At 39.1% G+C, this 22,513-nt stretch overlaps 1 protein-coding gene across 1 annotated transcript; it reads right to left on the bottom strand.

Moving 5' to 3' along the window:
- Positions 1–214: 214 nt before the first annotated feature.
- On the bottom strand, positions 215–20,360 carry LOC139579768 (putative receptor-type tyrosine-protein phosphatase mosPTP-1). Its single transcript, XM_071408589.1, has 8 exons — positions 20,346–20,360; positions 19,875–20,214; positions 19,568–19,620; positions 15,543–15,636; positions 3,732–3,809; positions 3,309–3,578; positions 403–672; positions 215–222 (listed from the first exon to the last, which is right to left on the bottom strand). The coding sequence occupies exons 1-8, from the start codon at positions 20,358–20,360 to the stop codon at positions 215–217; spliced, it is 1,128 nt and encodes a 375-aa protein (XP_071264690.1).
- Between the last annotated feature and the right edge of the window lie 2,153 nt (positions 20,361–22,513).

Below are 22,513 nucleotides of genomic sequence, written 5' to 3'. Positions count from 1 at the left end.
TAAAGTGTTTTTCCCGTACATTTCGCTCTCTGCAGTTGACTCCTCATTCATTACACTCACCCGCCGTTACACCTCTCCACACAAATAAGTGTTTTACACTATACTACTGATAAAGTTAAAGCAAGCAGAGGCAGATCAACTCCTTGACATAATGACTGACACTAATGGGAAGCAAGCATGAATTCTGATATCAATAAAACGTTTATTAATTTCCTTACCATTCTGCATGATGAGATCTGGGGAATTCACCATCTTATATTTCTCATCAGGGAAGATACTGTACCTTTACATTCCATACTGACACATCTACTATGAATTGTTTATAGAGTCCTTTTGATAACTAGTTAAGGTTTAAACAAACTTTGACACCAGAGATAATACTTAAGTAATGTAATCCCTTACCTGTGGTGAGGGTTGTTGACCCCAGTTGACTTTGCTTTCCATTTTCCAGCACAGTGCAGACAGTGACAGAGTACTGAGTACCACATTGCAGGTCAGGCAGAGTGATGCTGTGTGAAGATGTGGTAGTGATGTGTGGTTCTGTCCCTGGACAGTGGTAAGAGATCTGGTAATGATGTTGGGTTTGGTTCAATCCTGGTGGCTGGTTCCAGCTAACAGCAGCTGATGTGGTGTTCACTGAGTCAACAGTCAGCTGGTCTGGAGCAGGAAGTACTAAGGGAAAATACATTATTGTCAACGCTATAGTTTAACTCCAGAAATACAGTGCATAATACAGGAGGAAAATAACAATAGTAGGTGAAAAGTAGAATAGGCCAGTTTGCAAGTACTTTTGATATGGGAGTAAATATGCTAAAAACAGAAGTCACACAACGTTAGTTGGATTTGTAATTTAACAAAAATGAAGAGTGTCCGCTATATTAATTTATTAACGGTGCTGCACCTTTGCTAAATTGTTGCGGCCACACCGCCCAAAAATGAAAAATATTTAAATGAAAATAATGTTTATTATAATTCCTCTCCACAATAACAAGTGTTTAACACTGTACTACTGATAAAGTTAAAGCAAGCAGAGGAAAATCATTGACAGAATGAATCACAGGAATAGAAGCAAGAATTAATTCAGATATTATTCTAAACTTTCATTGATTTTAATACATAACTGCATTATGAGATGAGGAATTCACCATCATATATTTAGAATCAGGGAAGATACTGAACCTTTACATGCCATGCTGACACATCCATTATGATTAGTTAGTAACAATTCATTTGCACTATATATCCATAACACATTCATTACACATCTATAATCATTTCATGAACGTGTTATAATAATTCAGACCATTTACGTGAAGCACGTTTGACAGAGATTACAGATTCCAGTCTTCTTGGGTATGACGCTACAAGCTTGGCACACCTGTATTTGGGGAGTTACTCCCATTATTCTCTGCAGATCCTCTCAAGCTCTGTCAGGTTGGATGAGGAGCATCGCTGCAAAGCTATTTTCAGGTCTCTCCAGCTATGATCGATCGGGTTCAAGTCCGGGCTCTGGCTGGGCCACTCAAGGACATTCAGAGACTTGTCCCTAAGCCACTCCAGCATTGTATTGGCAGTGTGCTTAGGGTCGTTGTCTTGTTGGAAGGTGAACCTTTGCCCCAGTCTGAGGTCCTGAGCGCTCTGGAGCAGGTTTTCATCAAGGATCTCTGTAATTTGCTCCGTTCATCTTTCCCTCGATCCTGACTAGTCTCCCAGTCCCTGTTGCAGAAAAACATCCCCACAGCAGAATACTACCACCACCATGCTTCACCGTAGGGATGGTGCCAGGTTTCCTCCGGACGGGACGCTTGGCATTCAGGCCAAAAAGTTCAATCTTGGTTTCATCAGACCAGAGAATCTTGTTTCTCATGGTCTAAGTCCTTTAGGTGCCTGTTGGCAAACTCCAAGTGGGCTGTCATTTGCCTTTTACTACGGAGTGGCTTCTGTCTGGCCACTCTACCATAAAGGCCTGATTGGTGCAGTGCTGCAGAGATGGTTGTCCTTCTGGAAGGTTCGCCCATCTCCACAGAGGAACTCTAGAGGTCTGTAAGAGTTACCATCGTGTTCTTGATCACCTCCCTGACCAAAGCCCTTCTCCCCCGATTGCTCAGTTTGGCCGGGTGGCCAGCTCTAGGAAGAGCCTTGGATGTTCAAACTTCTTGCATTTAAGAACAATGGAGGCCATTGTTTTTTCCAGACCTTCAATGTTGCAGAAATGTTTTGGTACCCTTCCCCAGATCTGTGCCTCGACACAATCCTGTCTCTGAGCTCTACGGGCAATTCCTTCGACCACGTGGCTTGGTTTTTGCTCTGACATGCACTTCTTAGTCTTCATCTTTGGTGTAATGGCGTTTGCAACAATTAAATGTGCATTCCGCCACCTACTGTACTTATAGATAATAAGAATCTTAAAAGGAAAAAATGCGGGGTAAAAAAAGAATTGAAGAAATCCATCACACTATCAGTAAGGAAATGTTAATTAAACTAAATCAGCCTGCTTTTCTATTTGAATCATGTCTCTACACAGGCTCAGAAGGATCCTGTGATGGAGGGACATTTCCTGGCGACAGTAGTCCTTGCAGTGCTTCTGCAGTTAAGTCTTGGAGGCCCAAACAGTTCTAGGCTGCAGATAAAATAATGTCCAGCTTTTTGGGCTTCTTGGATACTTGTGCAGTACATTTAATAACTGTGGCTATAAATGATACAAAATCCACCTTTATCACAATACGTGTATCCAGATCACTTGATTCATAACATTTGCAACTGGTTGTGGTGCATCCTCCGCCATATCTTCTTCAGAACTGTGGCCTCTTGCCCATTCAACTCGCTTCACCTCCTTCACATAGGAGATTTGCTGTAGAGCCCTGATTCCTGACACCTCAACCTCTTTCACCCCAACAGGGCACTCAGGGAATTGGGAAATCCCCACCACAGTTACAACATTTTCCATTCAAAGACTCTTCAATAACCTATTCCTTCCGTCTGCAAACACGTGACACAAGGCCATCTTTACAAGGTACCTGCTCCTAAAATCAAAGCTGTTCACTTCATGTGTCGATCATTTCACAAGCCACAATCCACGATCCTTTTGCTCCTTTTAACTGCACAGTTAATTACCACTAGCTATAAACGCCTTATGAATAGAAAAATAGATTGGACTTTACACTGAATGCATATGTGGGACCCATAGTAATATTAGAGAATGCATTATGGGTATGTAGTCACAATAAATTGTTACTTATTAGTTCATTTACATTAGTTTTATTTTTTTGACTTTGACACTATACATAATTTTTAAGTAGAGAACTTACTTGTGATGAGGGTTGTTGACACCAGTTGACTTTGCTTTCCATTCTCCAGCACAGTGCAGACAGTAACAGAGTACTGAGTGGCAGGTTTCAGGTCAGAGAGAGTGATGCTGTGTGAATATGTGGTAGTGATGTATGGTTCTGTCCCTGGACAGTAGTAGGAGATCTGGTAATGATGTTGGGTTTGGTCCAATCCTGGTGGCTGGTTCCAGCTAACAGCAGCTGATGTGGTGTCCACTGAGTCAACAGTCAGCTGGTCTGGAACAGGAAGTACTAAGGGAAAATATAGTATTGTTAGTGCTGCAGTTTAAAGTGATTTAATATTCCCATTAGTTATATTTTTTCCCCTCGCAGAATGGTAGGCCAACTAGGCTTGAATGAATTATTTACAGTTGAATTGATGACATGTCGTTGGCAGTAGCCTACCTGACTGCTGGCCTTTAAAGGGCAGGAAGGAACGGACAGTAGTCCATATAAGCCACAATATCCAAAGCCAAGTGGAATCTGTTTGGGAACATTAATATTAATGTGTTTTCACAACTAAATAAAGTGCCTTAAAGTATTCAGACCCCTTGAAATGTTGGTACGTTACAGCTTTATTTCTAATGGATTCAATTGTTTTTTTCCCCTGCTCAATCTACACTCAACAGCCCATAATGACAAAGCAAAAACAGGTTTTTAGAAATGTTGGTAACTCATGATTTTTTTATTTAATTATTCAGACTGTTTACTCTGTACTTTTTTTAGGCACTTTTTGCAGCGATTACGGCCTCGAGTCTTCTTGGGTATGACGCTACAACCTTGGCACACCTGTATTTGGGGAGTTTTGCCCATTCTTCTCTGCATATCCTCTCAAGCTCTGTCAGGTTGGATGGGGAGCGTTGCTGCACAGCTATTTTCAGGTCTCTCCAGAGATGTTCGATCGGGTTCAAGTCCGGGCTCTGGCTGGACCACTCAAGGGCATTCAGAAACTTGTTTCCCGAAGCCACTCCTGCGTTGTCTTGGCTGTTTGCTTATGGTTGTTGTCCTGTTGGAAAGTGAACCTTCGTCCCAGTCTGAGGTCCTGAGCACTCTGGAGCAGGTTTTCATCAAGGATCTCTCTGTACTTTGCTCCGTTCATCTTTCCCTCGATCCTGACTAGTCTCCCAGTCCCTACCACTGAAAAACATCCCCACAGCATGATAGGAGGGAGGGATGGTGCCAGGTTTCCTCCAGACGTGGCGCTTGGCATTCAGGCCAAAGAGTTCAATCTTGGTTTTCATCAGACCAGAAAATCTTGTTTCTCATGGTCTGAGAGTCTTTCGGTGCCTTTCGGCAAACTCCAAGCAGGCAGTCTGGCCTGATTGGTGGAGTGCTACAAAGATGGTTGTGCTTCTGGGAGGTCTCCTATCTCCACAGAGGAACTCTAGAGCTCTGTCAGAGTGACCATCGGGTTCTTGGTCACCTCCCTGACCAAGGCCCTTCTCCCCCAATTGTTCAGTTTGGCCGGGAAGCAAGCTCTCGGAAAAGTCTTGGTGGTTCCAAACTTCTTCTATTTGAGAATGATGGAGGCCACTGTGATCTTGGACACCTTTAATGTTTCAAAATGTTTTGGTACCCTTCCCCAGAGCTGTGTCTCGACAGAATCCTGTCTCAGAGCTCTACGGACAATTCCTTCAACCTCATGGCTTGGTTTTTGCTCTGACATGCACTGTCAACTGTGGGACCTTATGTAGACAGGTGTGTGCCTTTCCAAATCATGTCCAATCAATTGAATTTACCACAGGTGGACTCCAATCAAGATGTAGATACATCTCAAGGATGCTCAATGGAAACAGGATGCACCTGAGCTCAATTTTGCATCTCATAGCAAAGGGTCTGAATACTTTTATAAATGTCATATTTCAGTTTTTGCGTTGTCATTGTGGAATATTGTGTGTAGATTTATGAGGAAAAACAACAATTGAATCAATTTCAGAATAAGGCTGTAACGTAACAAAATGTGGAAAAAGTCAAGGGGTCTGAGTACTTTCCGAATGAACTGTACATTAGCTTGTAGTACATGGCCTCCAGATTGCTGGCCTGCCAATGACCAAAGCAAAGCTAGGTACTTCTCTGTTTCAGTTGTTGTGGGCAACCTAGCTCTTTGGAGAACAAGGTGATGTATACAGGGACTTTTGAGATGTTTGGATCCTCCTTGATTTGATTTGTGGATCCAAATAAAGTATTTAAAATGTGTGTGTAATTTCAGTATGTTTGTGTGCACATGCAGTGTATGTGAATGTGTGTGGGTTTTGTGTGAGAGTGTCAATGTAGTGTTTGAGTGTTTATATAGTGTGTGTATATAGTATTCTGAGTGTGCATTGAGTCAGTGCAAGATAGGGTCAATGCAGATAGTCTGGGTAACCATTTAATTAACTATATAGCAGTCGTGTGGCTATTTATCAGTTGTATGGCTTGGCTTGGTAGAAGCTGTCTCAGAGCCTGTTGCTCTGAGCTGATGCTCCGATGCCTTTTTCTGCACGGTAGTACAGGGGTGATAAAGGGGTAATAGTGGGCTAACAATTAAATAACAATATAATAACTAGAAAAGGAAATGTCCTTTAGAAAATGTGTGTCACTCTGCACATTTCAGTGTTTGTGTGTTTTTTGTAGCATGAATGTTTCAAGAACTATGTCAGAGCCAAAGTGTTTATGCAAATGTGAAATGGTTATAGTTCAACAGGTATTCATATCAAAAGCTTTTGACAAGAAGTGTAAGTTGAGTCAGTCTACACAATTCAACGTTGGTTTCATGTTTGTAGCTTATTAAATGGTTTAACCTTCTACTGCAGTGGGCCAAATCAGGGTCACACAAAATGACATACCCAAATCTAACTGCCTGTAGCTCAGGCCCTGAAGCAAGAATATGCATATTCTTGGTACCATTTGAAAGGAAACACTTTGACGTTTTTGGAAATGTGAATTGAATGTAGTAGAATATAACACAATAGATCTGGTAGAAGAAAATACAAAGAAAAAAACAACCGTTTTTTTTTCTACCACCATCTTTAAAATGCAAGAGAAAGGCCCCAAATCTAGCCATCACTCTGGTTGTAATTCCGATAGTGTCCACAAGATGGCAGAAGTGTATGTGCAAAGTTTCAGACGGATAACTTGAAGTACAAGCAAACCACATTACTTTTAGTGTGAAGTCACCCAGATATATTTGGGCAAATCGTGAAGGAGACATTCACATTCACATTACATTTTTCTGCAAGAATATTGTCAAATCTGTATACTTGGACCTTGATTTAGCTTTTCCAGTATTAGTAGCCATATTATAAGTTAAACATTTGCAAAACACCCAGTATTCATAACTCTCCATACTGTAAAGCCCAGTTCATTGGCTATCTAGCTAGCTTTGTTTGACCCCGATTGGTGCTTATTTGACAAAGTTGCAGTCGATCAACTGAAGACCGGCCGCGTCAACGACATGCCATGAAGGCGTTGCTCTCTGTCCAAATTTGGTGTCCTATAGGATATACTACACCCCTAATGATATAGTGAAGTCTGGTTACGTTCTAGGATCTCTGAGGAATAAATACGAACGTGATTTGACTGGTTGAAACAACATTTAGGGTTAGATTTTCACAGATTCCTTTCTTTGCAAATTGAACGAGTGGAAATACAAAATCGATCGTGCATGCTATATGGACCTTTTTAGGATATGAAAAGGGATTTTATCTAACAAAACGACACTTCATGTTATCTCTGGGACCCTTTGGATGATAAATCAGAGCAAGATTTCAGAATATAAGTACACATTTCACCTTCAGAGGTGAATTTATCAAACCTATCGCGGTGAAAAAAAGTGTTTTGTTGTTAGGAGCTCTCCTCAAACAATAGCATTGCATTTTTTTGCAGTAATAGCTACTGTAAATTGGACAGTGCAGTTATATTAACAAGAATTTAAGCTTTCAGACGATATAAGACACTTATATGTACCAACATTTTCTTGTTCTGTAAAATCTGCGATCATGACACAAGGCGCTGTATGATTTACAACTGTCCCGTTAATGGGACGCCTATCCCTAAGAATTAAACGGTTTAACCTTTTACTGCAGTGGGCTAAATCAGGGTCACACAGTGTGTCTTGGTAGTCTTAAACAAATCTACTTTGAAACAAAATTATACACCTCACACACACATGGTTATGGGCTTAAACAAAGAATACACCATGTCAGATATAGATTTGAAATGTATTACATTTTGAGGCTGCATCCCTATATTACACTTCATATACGTCACAGAAGACAGACATTTAACCAAACCGTTTGACATAGAATCACCGGATTCTCGGCGGGTTTATGATTTTTTAAAATTAATTATGAAATTCTGAAAAATATGAATAACATTCCACCCATGAGGCCACTAGGTTATTTGACTGTAGGAAAGGGCTACGGACAGTATTAAATTTAAATATTTCCGATTAAGGTCTATGGAGCTTTTATGCAAATGTTAAGTGTATAGTTCAAAAGGTATACATAGTGTCAAAAGCTGTATACAAGCAATCAATTGTGAGTAATTCTGCACATTTTAAAGTTGGTTTGGTGTTGGTAGCTTTTAAGGTTTTGGCACTACAGGTGGCAGCGAAAGGTGAATAACAATAACTAGAAAATTACATGTCCCAAACAAAATGTGTGCACTTCTTAGCTTGTCTTGAATTCTTAATGGTTGATAGGATAGGATAGCCTGAACATTTGATAGTTGGTTTGGTTAATCTAGTTTGAACGGTTCAAGAGTTACGATTAATGTTGGTGGGCTCTTAAATGCTAATTCATGCACATTTAAATAGTTATAATTTATCAAGTTTTTTAAAATATTAATTGTTTTAATGTTTGTAGCTGAAATGGTTAAAGAGCAGTAGCATGTGAAATATATACTACTGTGTTCTTATAGTTGGCATTGAATCCATGAACGGTTATGCTAATTTATGCAAATTACAACTGTTTAAAGTTTACAATGGTTTTAGAAAACTTGAAATTTGGATTGCCTAAACGTTCTAAAGTTGGTATTTTAGCTTAATTGGCCAAGGAGCAGGACCATTTTGAAAAGCTACCGCTTTTCTCATTCAAACACATGTTAATTTATACTAAGTTATATTTCAAAGTATAAATAGTATCTACAAGCTGTATGCATGCAATCTAAGTTGAGTCAGTCTGCACATTTCAACAATGGTTTAGTTAAAGTTCAATGCATAAACAGTTCAAGAGAATCTCAGATATTTTAACATTTAAAGGCTATGGTCATTGACATGTATTGAGTTTTATGCAAATATGGTTGCAAAACAAAAAGTATAAATACTATCAAAAATATTTCTCAAGCAATCTACAGGTAATTGCCAAAATAATGGAAACACTTGAGTATATGAGGGATACACAGTATATAGAAAGCAGGTGCTTCCACACAGGTGTGGTTCATTAGTTAATTAAGCAATTAATATCCCAACATGCTTAGGGTCATGTAAAAAAAATGCTGGGCAGGCCATAAGTTAGTCCATTATTTTGGCTACCATGACTATGCTCCCATAGGATGACAATGCCCCCATCCACAGGGCACGAGTGGTCACAGAATGGTTTTATGAGCATGAAAATGGTGTAAATCATATGCAATGGCCGTCTCAAATTACCAGATCTCAACCCAGTTGAACACTTATGGGATATTCTGGAGCGGCGCCCGAGACAGTTTTCCACAATTTATCGTGGAAGAATGGTGTCACATCACACCAATAGAGTTCCAGACACTTGTAGAATCTATGCCAAGGTGTATTGAAGCTGTTCTGGCCCAACTCCCTTTTAAGGCGCTTTATGTTGGTGTTTCCTTTATTTTGGCAGTTACCTGTCAGCCTGCACATTTAAAAGGAGAGCTGAACCAATAAAAAAACACTTCTCTGGTTGGAAACAGCCTACAGGTGTAAGATTTTTTTGTTACTGATCATTTTACTACATCGCAGGAAATGCAGATGAGCTTCAAACTTAACATACTTATTTTGCCGTTTGATTTAGTACAATTCACTCGTCTTTTCCGATGTGTTTGACAACAGCTGATAATCAGATAAATTGATGCACTGTACCAAAATGAACGAATGGCAGGAGTCAATGCAGTTGCGCATTAGATGGCTCATTCAGAGTATTATTTTGGTAATTTCACACACTATAAAATATCTTTTTTTTTGCATACTATTAAGTACACTAGTATGAGTTTTTGGACACTGGCAGTATCTTCCAAAACTGAGATTTGTGAGATTTAAGGAATCGAGATCTTCGGCAGGCCGAAGGATATCAAGGATCTGGAAAGATTCCGTATGGAGGAATGTTCTCCAATCTAAATAAAACATTATCGAAAAAGCTCAGTGCTGTTATCCTTACAAGGGGAGGGTGCACAAAGTATTGAAGACAGGGGTGCCAATAAAGTTTTTCTTAAGAAAAACCTCTTGAGACTAGGGGGCAGTATTTTGATGTTTGGATGAAAAACGTGCCCAAAGTAAAACTGCCTATTTCTCAGGCCCAGAAGCTAGAATATGCATATTAGGATAGAAAACACTCTAAAGTTTCCAAAACTGTCAAAATATTGTCTGTAAGTATAACAGAACTGATATTGCAGGCGAAAACCTGAGGAAAATCCAACCAGGAAGTGCTGTTTTTCTGAAACCTCTCTTTTCCATTGCAAGCCTATCCTCCATTTAAAGGGATATCAACCAGATTCCTTTCCCTATGGCTTCCTCAAGGTGTGAACAGTCTTTAGACATAGTTTCAGGCTTTTATTCTGAAAAATGACAGAGAATGATCACATTGCGTCAGTGGATAGCCAGATGTCCTTAGATTTGTGCATGCTAGTATGCTAGCTGCCCCCAGGAGCGGGACCTTTTCCTTCTCTCTTTTATTGAAAAGGCTACCGTCTGGTTGAAATATTATCGATTATTTATTGTAAAAACAGCCTGAGGATTGATTATAAAAAACGTTTGACGTGTTTCTACGAACTTTACGGATACTATTTTCATCTGCCCGTCGTGACCGCACGAGCATGTGGATTGCTAAACAAAACGCACCAACCAAATGGAAATTTTTGGATATAAAAATAATCTTTATCAAACAAAACAAACATTTATTGTGTACCTGGGCGTCTCGTGAGTGCAAACATACGAAGATCATCAAAGGTAAGCGATTCATTTAATTGCTTTTCTGACTTTCGTGACCAATCTACTTTGCTGCTAGCTGTGTGTAATGTTTTGTCTGCTGAGAGCTGTCCTCACATAATCGCATGGTTTGCTTTCACCGTAAAGCCTTTTTGAAATCTGACACGCCAGGTGGATTAACAACAAGCTAAACTGTGCTTTGGTATATGACACTTGTGATTTCATGAAAATTAAATATTTTAGTAATTTAATTTGAATTTGGCGCTCTGCAATTCACCGAATGTTGACGAAAATGATCCCGCTAAAGGGATCGGTGCGCCAAGAGGTTTTTAAAGAAAAATTATCCTTTCGTAGTTAAGTTGTTAATGATGAATGCAAGAAAACCTGATTGTTTACTTGGGAGAGCTAAAATGTATTAACCTCTCCAGTGCAGGGGGCAGTATTGTGACATCCGGATGAAAAGCGTACCCAAAGTAAACTGCCTGTTACTCAGGCCCAGAAGCTAAGTAGAGACTTGCTTCCAAAACTGTTAAAATAATGTCTGTGAGTATAACAGAACTCTTTTTGCAGGCGAAAACCTGAGAAAAATCCATTCAGGAAGTGAGATATCTGAAGTTTGTAGTTTTCTAATGCATGTCTAATAGAGTATCCATTGACTTAGGACTGAGATTGCACTTCCCATGGCTTCCACTAGATGTCAACAGTCTTTAGAAATTGTTTCAGGCTTGTGTTATGAAGAATGACAGAGTAAGACCTCTTTCTAAGGGTGGATGGCCAGGTGTCCCTTCCTTCTTTGAGGCACGCGTCCGTGAAGCGCGGCGTTCGTTCTTTTTCCTTTGTAATGACAAAACTATTGTCCGGTTGAAATATTATTGCATATTTATGCTAAAAACAACTTGAAGATGGATTAGAAACATCGTTTGACATGTTTCTATGAACTTTAGTGATACAATTTTGACTTGTCGTCTGGATTTTGTGATCGGTTTTGGAGCCAATGGATTTCTGAACAAAACGATGAGTCCAAAAAGCTACCGCTAAACTTCTTTCAAACAAGTCAAACTATGTTTCTATTTAATCCTCATGTATCCTAAAATGTCAATAAACTATAATATTTCATACGGAAAGTAGTATGCTCAATAGAAAATAAAATTAGAAAGCGCGTTCCAACAGACTGATATTGTACCGGGAGTCTTTGTACAAAAACTCAAAATTCTTGCTCGTTTTTGAAGAAAAACCTGAAACCTTAAACAAAGACTGTTGACATCTAGTGGAAGCCATAGGAATTGCAATCTGGGAGTTGGAATTGCATAGGACCCATAGCTTCCCATTATAAGAGCCTGGGACCTAAAAAAATATATTCTGGTTGCTTTTTCTTTGTAATTTCGCCTGCCATATCAATTGTGTTATATTCTCAGACATTATTTTAACATTTCTAGAAACTTCAAAGTGTTTTCTGAGTAACATGCAGTTTACTTTGGCCACGTCAGTCAGGCGGAAATTCAGGAAAATAGACCCTAGCTCTAATTAAACAATCCATTACACAGACAAGAATTCAACATAAACCAATAGGCTATTAAACAATACATTACATAGACAAGAATCCAAAAAGAAGCCAATAAGCTATTAACCTGTCTAGGACAGGGGTTCCTCTAGCGCCACTCCTCCCACATTCCACTGAAAAGGCAGAGCGCGAAATTCAAAAAATATATTTTTTAAATATTTCACTTTCACACATTAACAAGTCCAATATAGCTAATGAAAGATAAACATCTTGTGAATCCAGCCAACATGTCCAATTTTTAAAATGTTTTACAGCGAAAACACCACGTATATTTATGTTAGCTCACCACCAAATACAAATATAAAAGCACAGACATTTTTCACAGCACAGGTAGCATGCACAAAACCAACCAAACTAACCAAGAACCAACCAAACTAACCAAGAAACAACTTCATCAGATGACAGTCTTATAACATGTTATTCAATAAATATATGTTTTGTTCGAAAAATGTGCATATTTGAGGTATAAATCATAGTTTTACATTGCAGCTACAATCGGAAATAGCACCGAAGCAGCTAGAACAATTACAGAGACCAAATTGAAATACCTAAATACTCATCATAAAACATTTATGAAAAATACATGGTGTACAGCAAATTAAAGATAGCTTAGTTCTTAATGCAATCGCCGTGTTAGAATTCTAAAAATAACTTAATTACGACATGCAGCTTACGTTATGGCGAGAGAGTGCCCAAAATCTGGGCGCAAACTAATAGTACACTTGTTCGACAGATATATGAAATAGCATCATAAAATGGGTCCTACTTTTGCTGATCTTCCATCAGAATGTTGTACAAGGGGTCCTTTGTCGGGAACAATCGTTGTTTGGTTTTAGAATGGCATTTTTCCCTCTCGAATGAGCAAGCAAAACTAGCCAAATGGCACTTAGCTCTCCTTCGTCACCAAACGCAAAGAACGCAACACGTCTAAACTCCCGAAAAAAATTCAATAATCTAATAAAACTATATTGAAAAAACATACTTTACGATGATATTTTTACATTTATCAAATAAAATCAAAGCCGGAAATATAAGACGTCTATAACGATTGCTTTTCAGAAGCCAATACTGGTGACCTTTATGCGCTTCCTGAACAAACGAATTCTGGGGTCATGTCATTCCAAGCTGTCTCTTTTGACCATAGAAAGAAATTGAGACCCCATTTCACCTCTCACAGCCTATTGACATCTAGTGGAAGGCGTATGAAGTGCATGTATAGGGAGGGAGGGCCTGGAACAGAGCCTCGATTTGAGATTTTTCACTTTCTGACAGGAAGTTTGCTGCAAAATGAGTTCTGTTTTACTCACAGATATAATTCAAACGGTTTTAGAAACTTGAGAGTGTTTTCTATCCAATAGTAATAATAATATGCATATTGTACGAGCAAGAATAGAGTACGAGGCTGTTTAAATTGGGCACGACTTTTCCCCAAAGTGTAAATAGTGCCCTCTATCCTCAACATGTTTTAAACAATACAATACACAGACAAGAATCCAAAATAAACCAATAGGCTATTTAACAATACATTACACAGACAATAATCAACAAAAATAAACCAATAGGCTATTTTAGCCAAATATAAAAAGTGGGCAACAACACCAGCCTTGTTTAAAGCATAGGCCTAGTGGTTAGAGTGTTGGGCCAGTAACCGAAATGTTGCTGGATTGAATACCTGAGCTGACAAGGTCAAAAAAATCTGTCGTTCTGCCCCAGACCAAGGCAGTTCCCCGGACAGCGAACACGTGGACGTCGATTAAGGCAGCCCCCCGCACCTCTATGATTCCGAGGGGTTGGGTTAAATGCGGAAGACACATTTCAGTTAATTGCAACTGACTAGCATCCCTTCCCTTTCCTATGATATATTATGGAATAATTATTCCAGATCATTATTGTCTTTGTTTTATTCTCCTCATAGCCTCTTGATACATTTATAAAATTATATTTTATGTGTAAAGGCTAATAAGCATACTCTCCTCCTTCACCTCACTCCCATTTTCTGCTCCACCTACACAGGTTCGAAGTGTTACATGATCTGTATAAATGCAAATTCAGGTGAGGCGACGGTCCTTTTCCTTGTCTCAGGGACATGACAAATGTTTGCTTTGACCCTGTCGCAGCTTCCGTTGTCATGGTTACCTGACTGCTACAGCAATGAGGGTGGTCAATGCACAGGTTGCACATGTTTTAGCGAGAGGAACATTTAGCTCATTTATCCTTCACTAATCCCCAACCCCCTTGCTTACTGTTGAAACATTTTCCTGAGAAGCCCAACTAACCATTCAACCTCTGGCAAAAAACGGTTTCTAATACACAATGAAATGAAACACAGACCACCCCTTACTAGTCAGAAGACTATTGGGTATGTTGTGGTGGACTGTAATTACAATTGCTTTGAGGGAACCAAGTAAAATGATGTTTGTAGTGTAGCTGTAGTGTAGGTGTTTGAGTCAGTGGTCTGGCAGAGTGCCAGTTCTTGGTCACGCACTTTCCTCATGATATCGTCATGCGTTGCATTACTTATAGAGACTGAAAAGAATGCTCCTGTTGGAACGTTATTGGATATATATGATAACAACATCCTGAAGATTGATTCTCTACTAAATTTGACCAGTTTAGTCGACTTGTAATATAACTTTTTGAAGTTTTCGTCCGAGTTTGCCTGCATCTGCGCGAGCGTTTGGACACGTGTACTACACATGCTAGCAAACTTAGCTAATTGGACATAAGTAATGGACATTATCCAACAAAACAACGATTTATTGTGGAACTAGGATTCCTTGCACTGCATTCTGATGAAGATAATCAAAGGTAAGGAAATATTTATGATGTAATTTTGTATTTCTGTTGACTCCAACATGGCGGAGAAATGTTGTTAAATCTGAGCTCCATCTCAGATTATTGCATGGTGTGCTTTTTACGTAAAGTTTTTTTTAAATCTGACACAGCGGTTGCATTAAGGAGAGGTATATCTATAATTCCATGTGTATAACTTGTATTATCATCTACATTTATGATGAGTATTTCTGTTGAAACGATGTGGCTATGCAAAATCACTTGATGTTTTTGGAACTAGTGACTGTAACGCGCCAATGTAAACTCAGATTTATTTATATAAATATGAACTTTATCAAACAAAACATGCATGTATTGTGTAACATGAAGTCCTATGAGTGTCATCTGATGAAGATAATCAAAGGTTAGTGATTAATTTGATCTCTATTTCTGCTTTTTGTGAAAGCTATCTTTCGCTGGAAAAATGGCTGTGCTTATTGTGGTTTGGTGGTGACCTAACATAATCGTTTGTAGTGCTTTCGCTGAAAAGCATATTTGAAATCGGACACTTTGGTGGGATTAACAACAAGATTACCTTTATAATGATATAAGAAACATGTATGTCTGAGGAATTTTAATTATGAGATTTCTGTTGTTTGAATTTGGCACCCTGCACTTTCACTGGCTGTTGTCATATCATCCCGGTAGCGGGATTGCAGCCATAAGACTTTAAAACAGGAGACAATACCTTTGGTTGTTTCTCTGTTTCCTCCTGAAGAGCCATCTGTCTCTGGTTTTGTCTCATTGGCTTTGGACAAAGGATGTTGGACCTCTTCCGATTTCTAACAAAACAGTTAAATCAATTCATAACATTGGTTAGGTTGAAATTGAAAATAAAAAGGGAAATTCCACTACTTTATTAACTCATTTAAATTATATCCAGCACCACACCAGTGTCTACATATGTAAAAACAGTAATAAACCATTTATAAGGATTTGATAAATAGTGAATTCACCATTTAGTCATCATTAGTCCAACATGTATAACCATTTACAAATCATTAGTAAAGTGTTATTGCAGCCCCTCGCCTAAAGTGATTGCTATTGATACTTTTTAAATGTTTTGAGTGACCAGTGCAATTTCTCACAAAAAGACGGTTATGCCATTGGTTTACATTCCAACCGTACCTGATGCCCACTTAAGGTCTAAAAATAACTCAGAACGTATGAATGGTAAAATAATAAGCACACACAGGATGTTAAAGGAAATATATCAAACATTTTATTTAAATAATTTACAAATGTTGGGGTAATTAATACATGGTGAGCAAACTGTTTCTAAATGCCCTATACATGGTTTATTACTGACTGTTAATACAAAGTATTACCCTGTTCTTTCTGTTTATACATGGTTTAATACTGACTGTTAATACAAAGTATTACCCTGTTCTTTCTGTTTATACATGGTTTATTACTGAAGGTTAATACAAAGTATTACCCTGTTCTTTCTGTTTATACATGGTTTATTACTGACTGTTAATACAAAGTATTACAATATGTTCTTTCTGTTTATACATGGTTTATTACTGACTGTTAATACATAGTATTACCCTGTTCTTTCTGTTTATACATGGTTTATTACTGACTGTTAATACAAAGTATTACCCTGTTCTTTCTGTTTATACATGGTTTATTACTGACTGTTAATACAAAGTATTACCCTGTTCTTTCTGTTTATACATGGTTTATTACTGACTGTTAATACAAAGTATTACCCTGTTCTTTCTGTTAATACATGGTTTATTACTGACTGTTAATACAACGAATACCTATGTTCTTTCAATTACTATAAATTTCACAAACATTTTCACAAAAATCCCCCTGGCTGGAAATTCATGGATTACCGCCGTTTTGCAAGCTCCGACCCAACTTTGCTATTTTGTGGTTATGTTTGTAATACATGTTTTGTCTATTTTCACGTAATGTTTCAGCAAATTTTTTCTTACAACCAACAAGAACATCAGATCGTAAGTTACTTACCCCAATTCCGGCTTCTACTTAGACTCATCTGCCCTGGACTCGCTCTAATTCCAACCCAATTGTCAGGCTACCCAAGAGGAAATGCCAGCGATACAGAGGTAAGAGAGGGGGATCTCGTGAGATTAAGGTGAAGGGAGAACCGGCCACCTCTTCCCTCCATTCTACTGGCGAATGTACAGTCAGTCACTTGATAATAAGATGGATGACCTCTGATCTCGGATTCGCTACCAACGTGACTATCGGAATTGCAATATTCTTTGCTTTTCAGAAACATGGCTCTCAGACAAGATACCCCCCACGGCTATCCATGGATACTCCATTCTCCGATAGGACAGGACAGTGGAGTCGGGGAAATCAAGGGGGGGAGGGGTTTGCCTCTTCATCAACTTCAACTGGTGTGCTAATTCCAGCGTGGTGGAAGTGTTGACCCACTGTTCACCCGTCTTGGAATACCTTATGGTCAAATGACGACCATTCAACCTCCCGATGGAGTTTTCAGCTGTTATCGTGACTGCTGTATAAATTCCACCTCAGGACAATACAATACTGTACACGGCTATAAACAGGCAGGAAACCCTACACCCAGAGGCTGCCTTTCTGGTTGCAGGTGATTTTAATTCTGCATCACTAAAACACACGATGCCCAACTTCCATCAACATGTCTCCAATGCCACTAGGGGCAATAAAGTCCTAGACCACTTCTATTCTACCCACAAGCAAGCGTACAAGGCCCTCCCTCGTCCGCCATCATCAGATCATGATTCTGTACACTTGCTTCCTGTTTACAAGCAGAAACTAAAACAGGAAGTACCTGCGATTTGCTCCGTTGAGAAATGGTCACCAGAGTCACAGGGTATGCTACAGGACTGCTTTGCTAGCGTTGATTGCAATATGTTCCTAGACTCCGCCGATAACATCGACGAGCTAACCACCTCTGTCACCGGCTTCATTAGAAAATGCATCAGCGACGTTGTACCTACGGTGAGGGTTCGCTGTTTCCCCAAACAAAAGCCTTGGATTAACACAGAGGTTGGCGCTAAACTAAAGAGCAGGGCTATAGTACACAGAGCTATCGCAGACAACCCTGATGCTACGACCAAGGACAGGAATGAGTCATCAAACAAACAAAAGGACAATATAGGAATAAGGTACAATCATACTACACAGGCTCCACCGCCAGCCAGATGTGGCAGGGGCTACAGTCTATTACGGATTATAAAGGAAGACCCAACCGTGATCTGCCCAACGATGCTTCTCTACCAGACGAACTCAATGGATTTTATGCACGCTTTGACAACAACAACATCAAGCCGGGTGTGAGGTTTGTCACCAACCCAGAGGACTGGGTGACTCGCTCTCTGAGGCCGATGTGAGAAGGGTCTTTAATCAGGTCAACACCCGCAAGGCCGTGGGCCCCGACGGTTTTCCAGGGCGAGTTCTCAGAGCATGCGCAGAACAGCTGGCAGGCATATTCACAGTGATGTTAAGCCTGTCCTTGTCCCAGTCTGTAATCCCCACATGTTTTAAAAAATAAATATATATCGGTGGGTCCCCTGCAGGACGTTGAGCTAAGGCTAATGCAATTAGCATGAGTTTGTAAGTAACAAGAACATTTCCCAGGACATAGGCATACTGTATCTAATATTGGCAGAAAGCTTAGATTAACAAGAATTTAACTGCACTGTCCAATTTACAGTAGCTATTACAGTGAAAGAATACCATGCTATTGTTTGAGGAGAGTGCACAGTTTTCAACATGAAAAGTTATTAATAAACCAAAAATGTTAATAAACCAAAGACTTTAACAGTAATGCAATGGTTCAATGGATCAGTCTAAAACTGTACACATACACTGCTGCCATCTAGTGGACAAAATCTAAATTGCAGCTGGGCTGGAATAATACATTATGGCCTTTTTCTTCCATTTAAAAGATGATGGTACAAAAAAAATACAAAAGAACAATTGTTTTTTTCTTTGTATTTTCTTTTATCAGATCTAATCTAAATACTTATTTCCCTCATTAAAAAGCAAATCAATTTATAACATTTTTGACATGCGTTTTTCTGGATTTTTTGGTTGTTATTCTGTCTCTCACTGTTCAAATACACCTACCATTAAAATTATAGACTGATCATTTCTTTGTTAGTTGGCAAACGTACAAAATCAGCAGGGGATCAAATACTTTTTTCCCTCACTGTAAATATGGTATTGGAACTGACCTTTTAAATATTTCCTGTATATAGTATGCTTACTTACTATATTGTATATTTCATATTTCTTACTCTTATTTCTTGTGTTTTATTTTAGTAATACATTGTTATTGATTACTGCATTGTTGGGGTTAGAGCTGCAAGAAAGGCATTTCACTGTACACTTGTGCATGTGACATTAAAACTTGAAACTTGATTTCAATGCGTCTTTCTCCATTCTGATTGTTTTATACTGTTCAATATACTCCTTTCTGTGTTTTAAAACAGTGCCGCATGAAGGCAATGCGTGCAAGTTGGTGACAGAACAAGGGGAAGTTCGTATAGTACTTGAAACTCATGTGGCACTTTCTTATCTTTTAAACACAGAACTAGAAACACGATGTTCCCACATATGAAGACACTGGAATGGTGCTAGAGATATTATGAGGTTAAAGAGTGGTGGAATTCCCCTTAAATCATATCTCATTACAGGAAAATGATCAGCATGACCACGGAGGATGTAAATTATGTAAGTTTGTCTTACCATCTCTGCTGCCTCCTTCTTGTCAAGGTGTTCACCTAACACCTCCTCTGGGTCTAGAATGGAGGGTGAGATATAGTATTGTACATCAACATACATACAGGAAGTGGTTCTTTTGCAGACTTCTTATGAACTGTTTAATTGTTGTGTATTTTTCTTTCCACCTTTATTTAACCAGGTAGGCTAGTTGAGAACAAGTTCTCATTTGCAACTGCGACCTGACCAAGATAAAGCAAAGCAGTTCGACACATACAACAACACAGAGTTACACATGGATTTTTTTGAAAGGCCTCCATGAATATAACCCCACCAGGTGACCCCTCATCATCAGGCCTCTCCACCTCTATAACCCCACCCGGTGACCCCTCATCATCAGGCCTCTCCACCTCTATAACCCCACCAGGTGACCCCTCATCATCAGGCCTCTCCATCTCTATAACCCCACCTGGTGACCCCTCATCATCAGGCCTCTCCATCTCTATAACCCCACCTGGTGACCCCTCATCATCAGGCCTCTCCACCTCTATAACCCCACCAGGTGACCCCTCATCATCAGGCCTCTCAACCTCTGTAACCCCACCTGGTGACCCCTCATCATCAGGCCTCTCCACCTCTATAACCCCACCTGGTGACCCCTCATCATCAGGCCTCTATAACCCCACCAAGTGACCCCTCATCATCTGGCCTCTATAACCCCACCAAGTGACCCCTCATCATCAAGCCTCTATAACCCCACCAGGTGACCCCTCATCATCAGGCCTCTCAACCTCTGTAACCTCACCTGGTGACCCCTCATCATCAGGCCTCTCCATCACTTTAACTCCACCAGGAGGGGAATCCCACCACCTAAAGATTGACGGGCTGCAGAAGTCTTCTAAAGTCTGGCAGGGAAACATAATATAGTTTTTAGAGTTTCTCAAAATAAGGTTAAAAAAAATGTTGTTAGTGGTTTACTTTCACAAAAAATACAATGAGTGGATGATCAACCAACACTAAGAAAAGATCTCAAATTTGTGAAATGTTGTTCTCCTTACACTGGCTGTCAGTGGTATTGTTTTTTAAATTCTCTAGATCACCTACATAGCATTGCTTCTGAAAATGTAGCTACAATTTAGTTACATTACAAAACATACTGCCTTCCAAAGATTCCCTTGACATATCCAATACACAGTTCAAGGAAAATTAAGTGTTATTAATAGTGTAGGCTTCAAAATGGCTAACATGCATGAAGATGTCAGAATACAGATATGATGTCATTGTTTTAACACTATAAACACCGTTTTTTTAACAATGGAGCACAAAATGTTTCAATGTGCCAATAAATCAGCACAATCTATATTCACGGTTTTTAAAATCACAGCCATCTGGTAGCTAGAATAGAGATCATCCATACTCCAGGAGCTAGAATAGAGATCATCCATACTCTAGGAGCTAGAATAGAGATCATCCATACTCTAGGAGCTAGAATAGAGATCATCCATACTCTAGGAGCTAGAATAGAGATCATTCATACTCTAGGAGCTAGAATAGAGATCATCCATACTCTAGGAGCTAGAATAGAGATCATCCATACTCTAGGAGCTAGAATAGAGATCATCCATACTCTAGGAGCTAGAATAGAGATCATCCATACTCTAGGAGCTAGAATAGAGATCATCCATACTCTAGGAGCTAGAATAGAGATCATCCATACTCTAGGAGCTAGAATAGAGATCATCCATACCCTAGGAGCTAGAATAGAGATCATCCATACTCTAGGAGCTAGAATAGAGATCATCCATACTTTAGGAGCTAGAATAGAGATCATCCATACTCTAGGAGCTAGAATAGAGATCATCCATACTCTAGGAGCTAGAATAGAGATCATCCATACTTTAGGAGCTAGAATAGAGATCATCCATACTCTAGGAGCTAGAATAGAGATCATCCATACTCTAGGAGCTAGAATAGAGATCATCCCATACTTTGCTAATGCAGATACAAAACAGAGTAACGGAGAACAAGCTAGACATGGAAAACTTAACAAGGCATTTGTGGTAAATGCATGGAGGCTGCCATCTTTATGCATGTCTGCTAATAAGGAATTCTATTACATTTTTTATTTTACATTTATTCAACCAGAGAAGTCACATTCAGGTTTACATCTCTTTTTCAAGTGAGCCCTGGCCAAGCATACATATAGTTACACATGAGACACAACACAACATAAACAATAGCAATGAATGGAAGTTAAAATAGTGTCAAGTGCATAAGAGAGTTTAAAAGAGCAGGTTTAAAAACATGTGCAATCTGTGGTCAACAACCCTCCAATCTGGGATTTAAATTAATTAAACTATAATACAGATGATGCACTTCTGATGCTTATCTTAGTGTTAGATCACAATGTGTACATGTTGATGACATGACTTCTGACAAGCTTTCTGGAAATACTGGAGTACCACAGTGTTCCATTCTTGGGTATTTCTCAAACTGCAGGAAGTGTTTTATGTAGTCCAACATTACCTCTTTAATCTCAAATTGGTTTTATGGCGGTAATCAGAAGTTGAAACAATAACAAAGCGTAATCCCTGTCCCTGTTTTGGTATAAAGCTGTGGAATTGAGAATTGTAATTACTCTCAAATTCATCGACAGAGCTATGGATGCAAGGACAGACCATCCATGATACCAACAGTTTTAACTATGTTTGGAGGCAATATTGTTTGTTTATATTTACTTTGTTTACAAACATTTGACTAAAATAAGCTTGGATTTGGGGTTTTGAAGGGGTATGACAGTTGAACTAAGCTCATGAGGCATTTATACATTATATTCTTCAAGAATCAATGGGTACATATCAATAATTTTAAAGTCCAAAAATGGATGTAGCAACCGCTAACTGCCCCTTTAAATGCAGAAAAAAATGGTATTCTCAAGAACAAGAAAGCAATCTCCTACACTGTCTCAGATGG

Source organism: Salvelinus alpinus, chromosome 6 (genome assembly GCF_045679555.1).
Source record: "Salvelinus alpinus chromosome 6, SLU_Salpinus.1, whole genome shotgun sequence".
NCBI lineage: Eukaryota > Metazoa > Chordata > Actinopteri > Salmoniformes > Salmonidae > Salvelinus > Salvelinus alpinus.
Note: the sequence above shows the minus strand (reverse complement) of the source record. Positions and strands in the feature narration are given on the sequence as shown.

Bases quoted from the DNA above. Each gene is read 5' to 3' on its own strand.
- LOC139579768 (XM_071408589.1), bottom strand. The intron at 19,621-19,874 runs GTGGGGTTATAT...CCTCCATTCTAG, and splicing joins TGATGATGAGGGGTCACCTG to ACCCAGAGGAGGTGTTAGGT. The intron at 3,810-15,542 runs GTATTGTCTCCT...GTTCCCAAACAG, and splicing joins AAACAGAGAAACAACCAAAG to ATTCCACTTGGCTTTGGATA.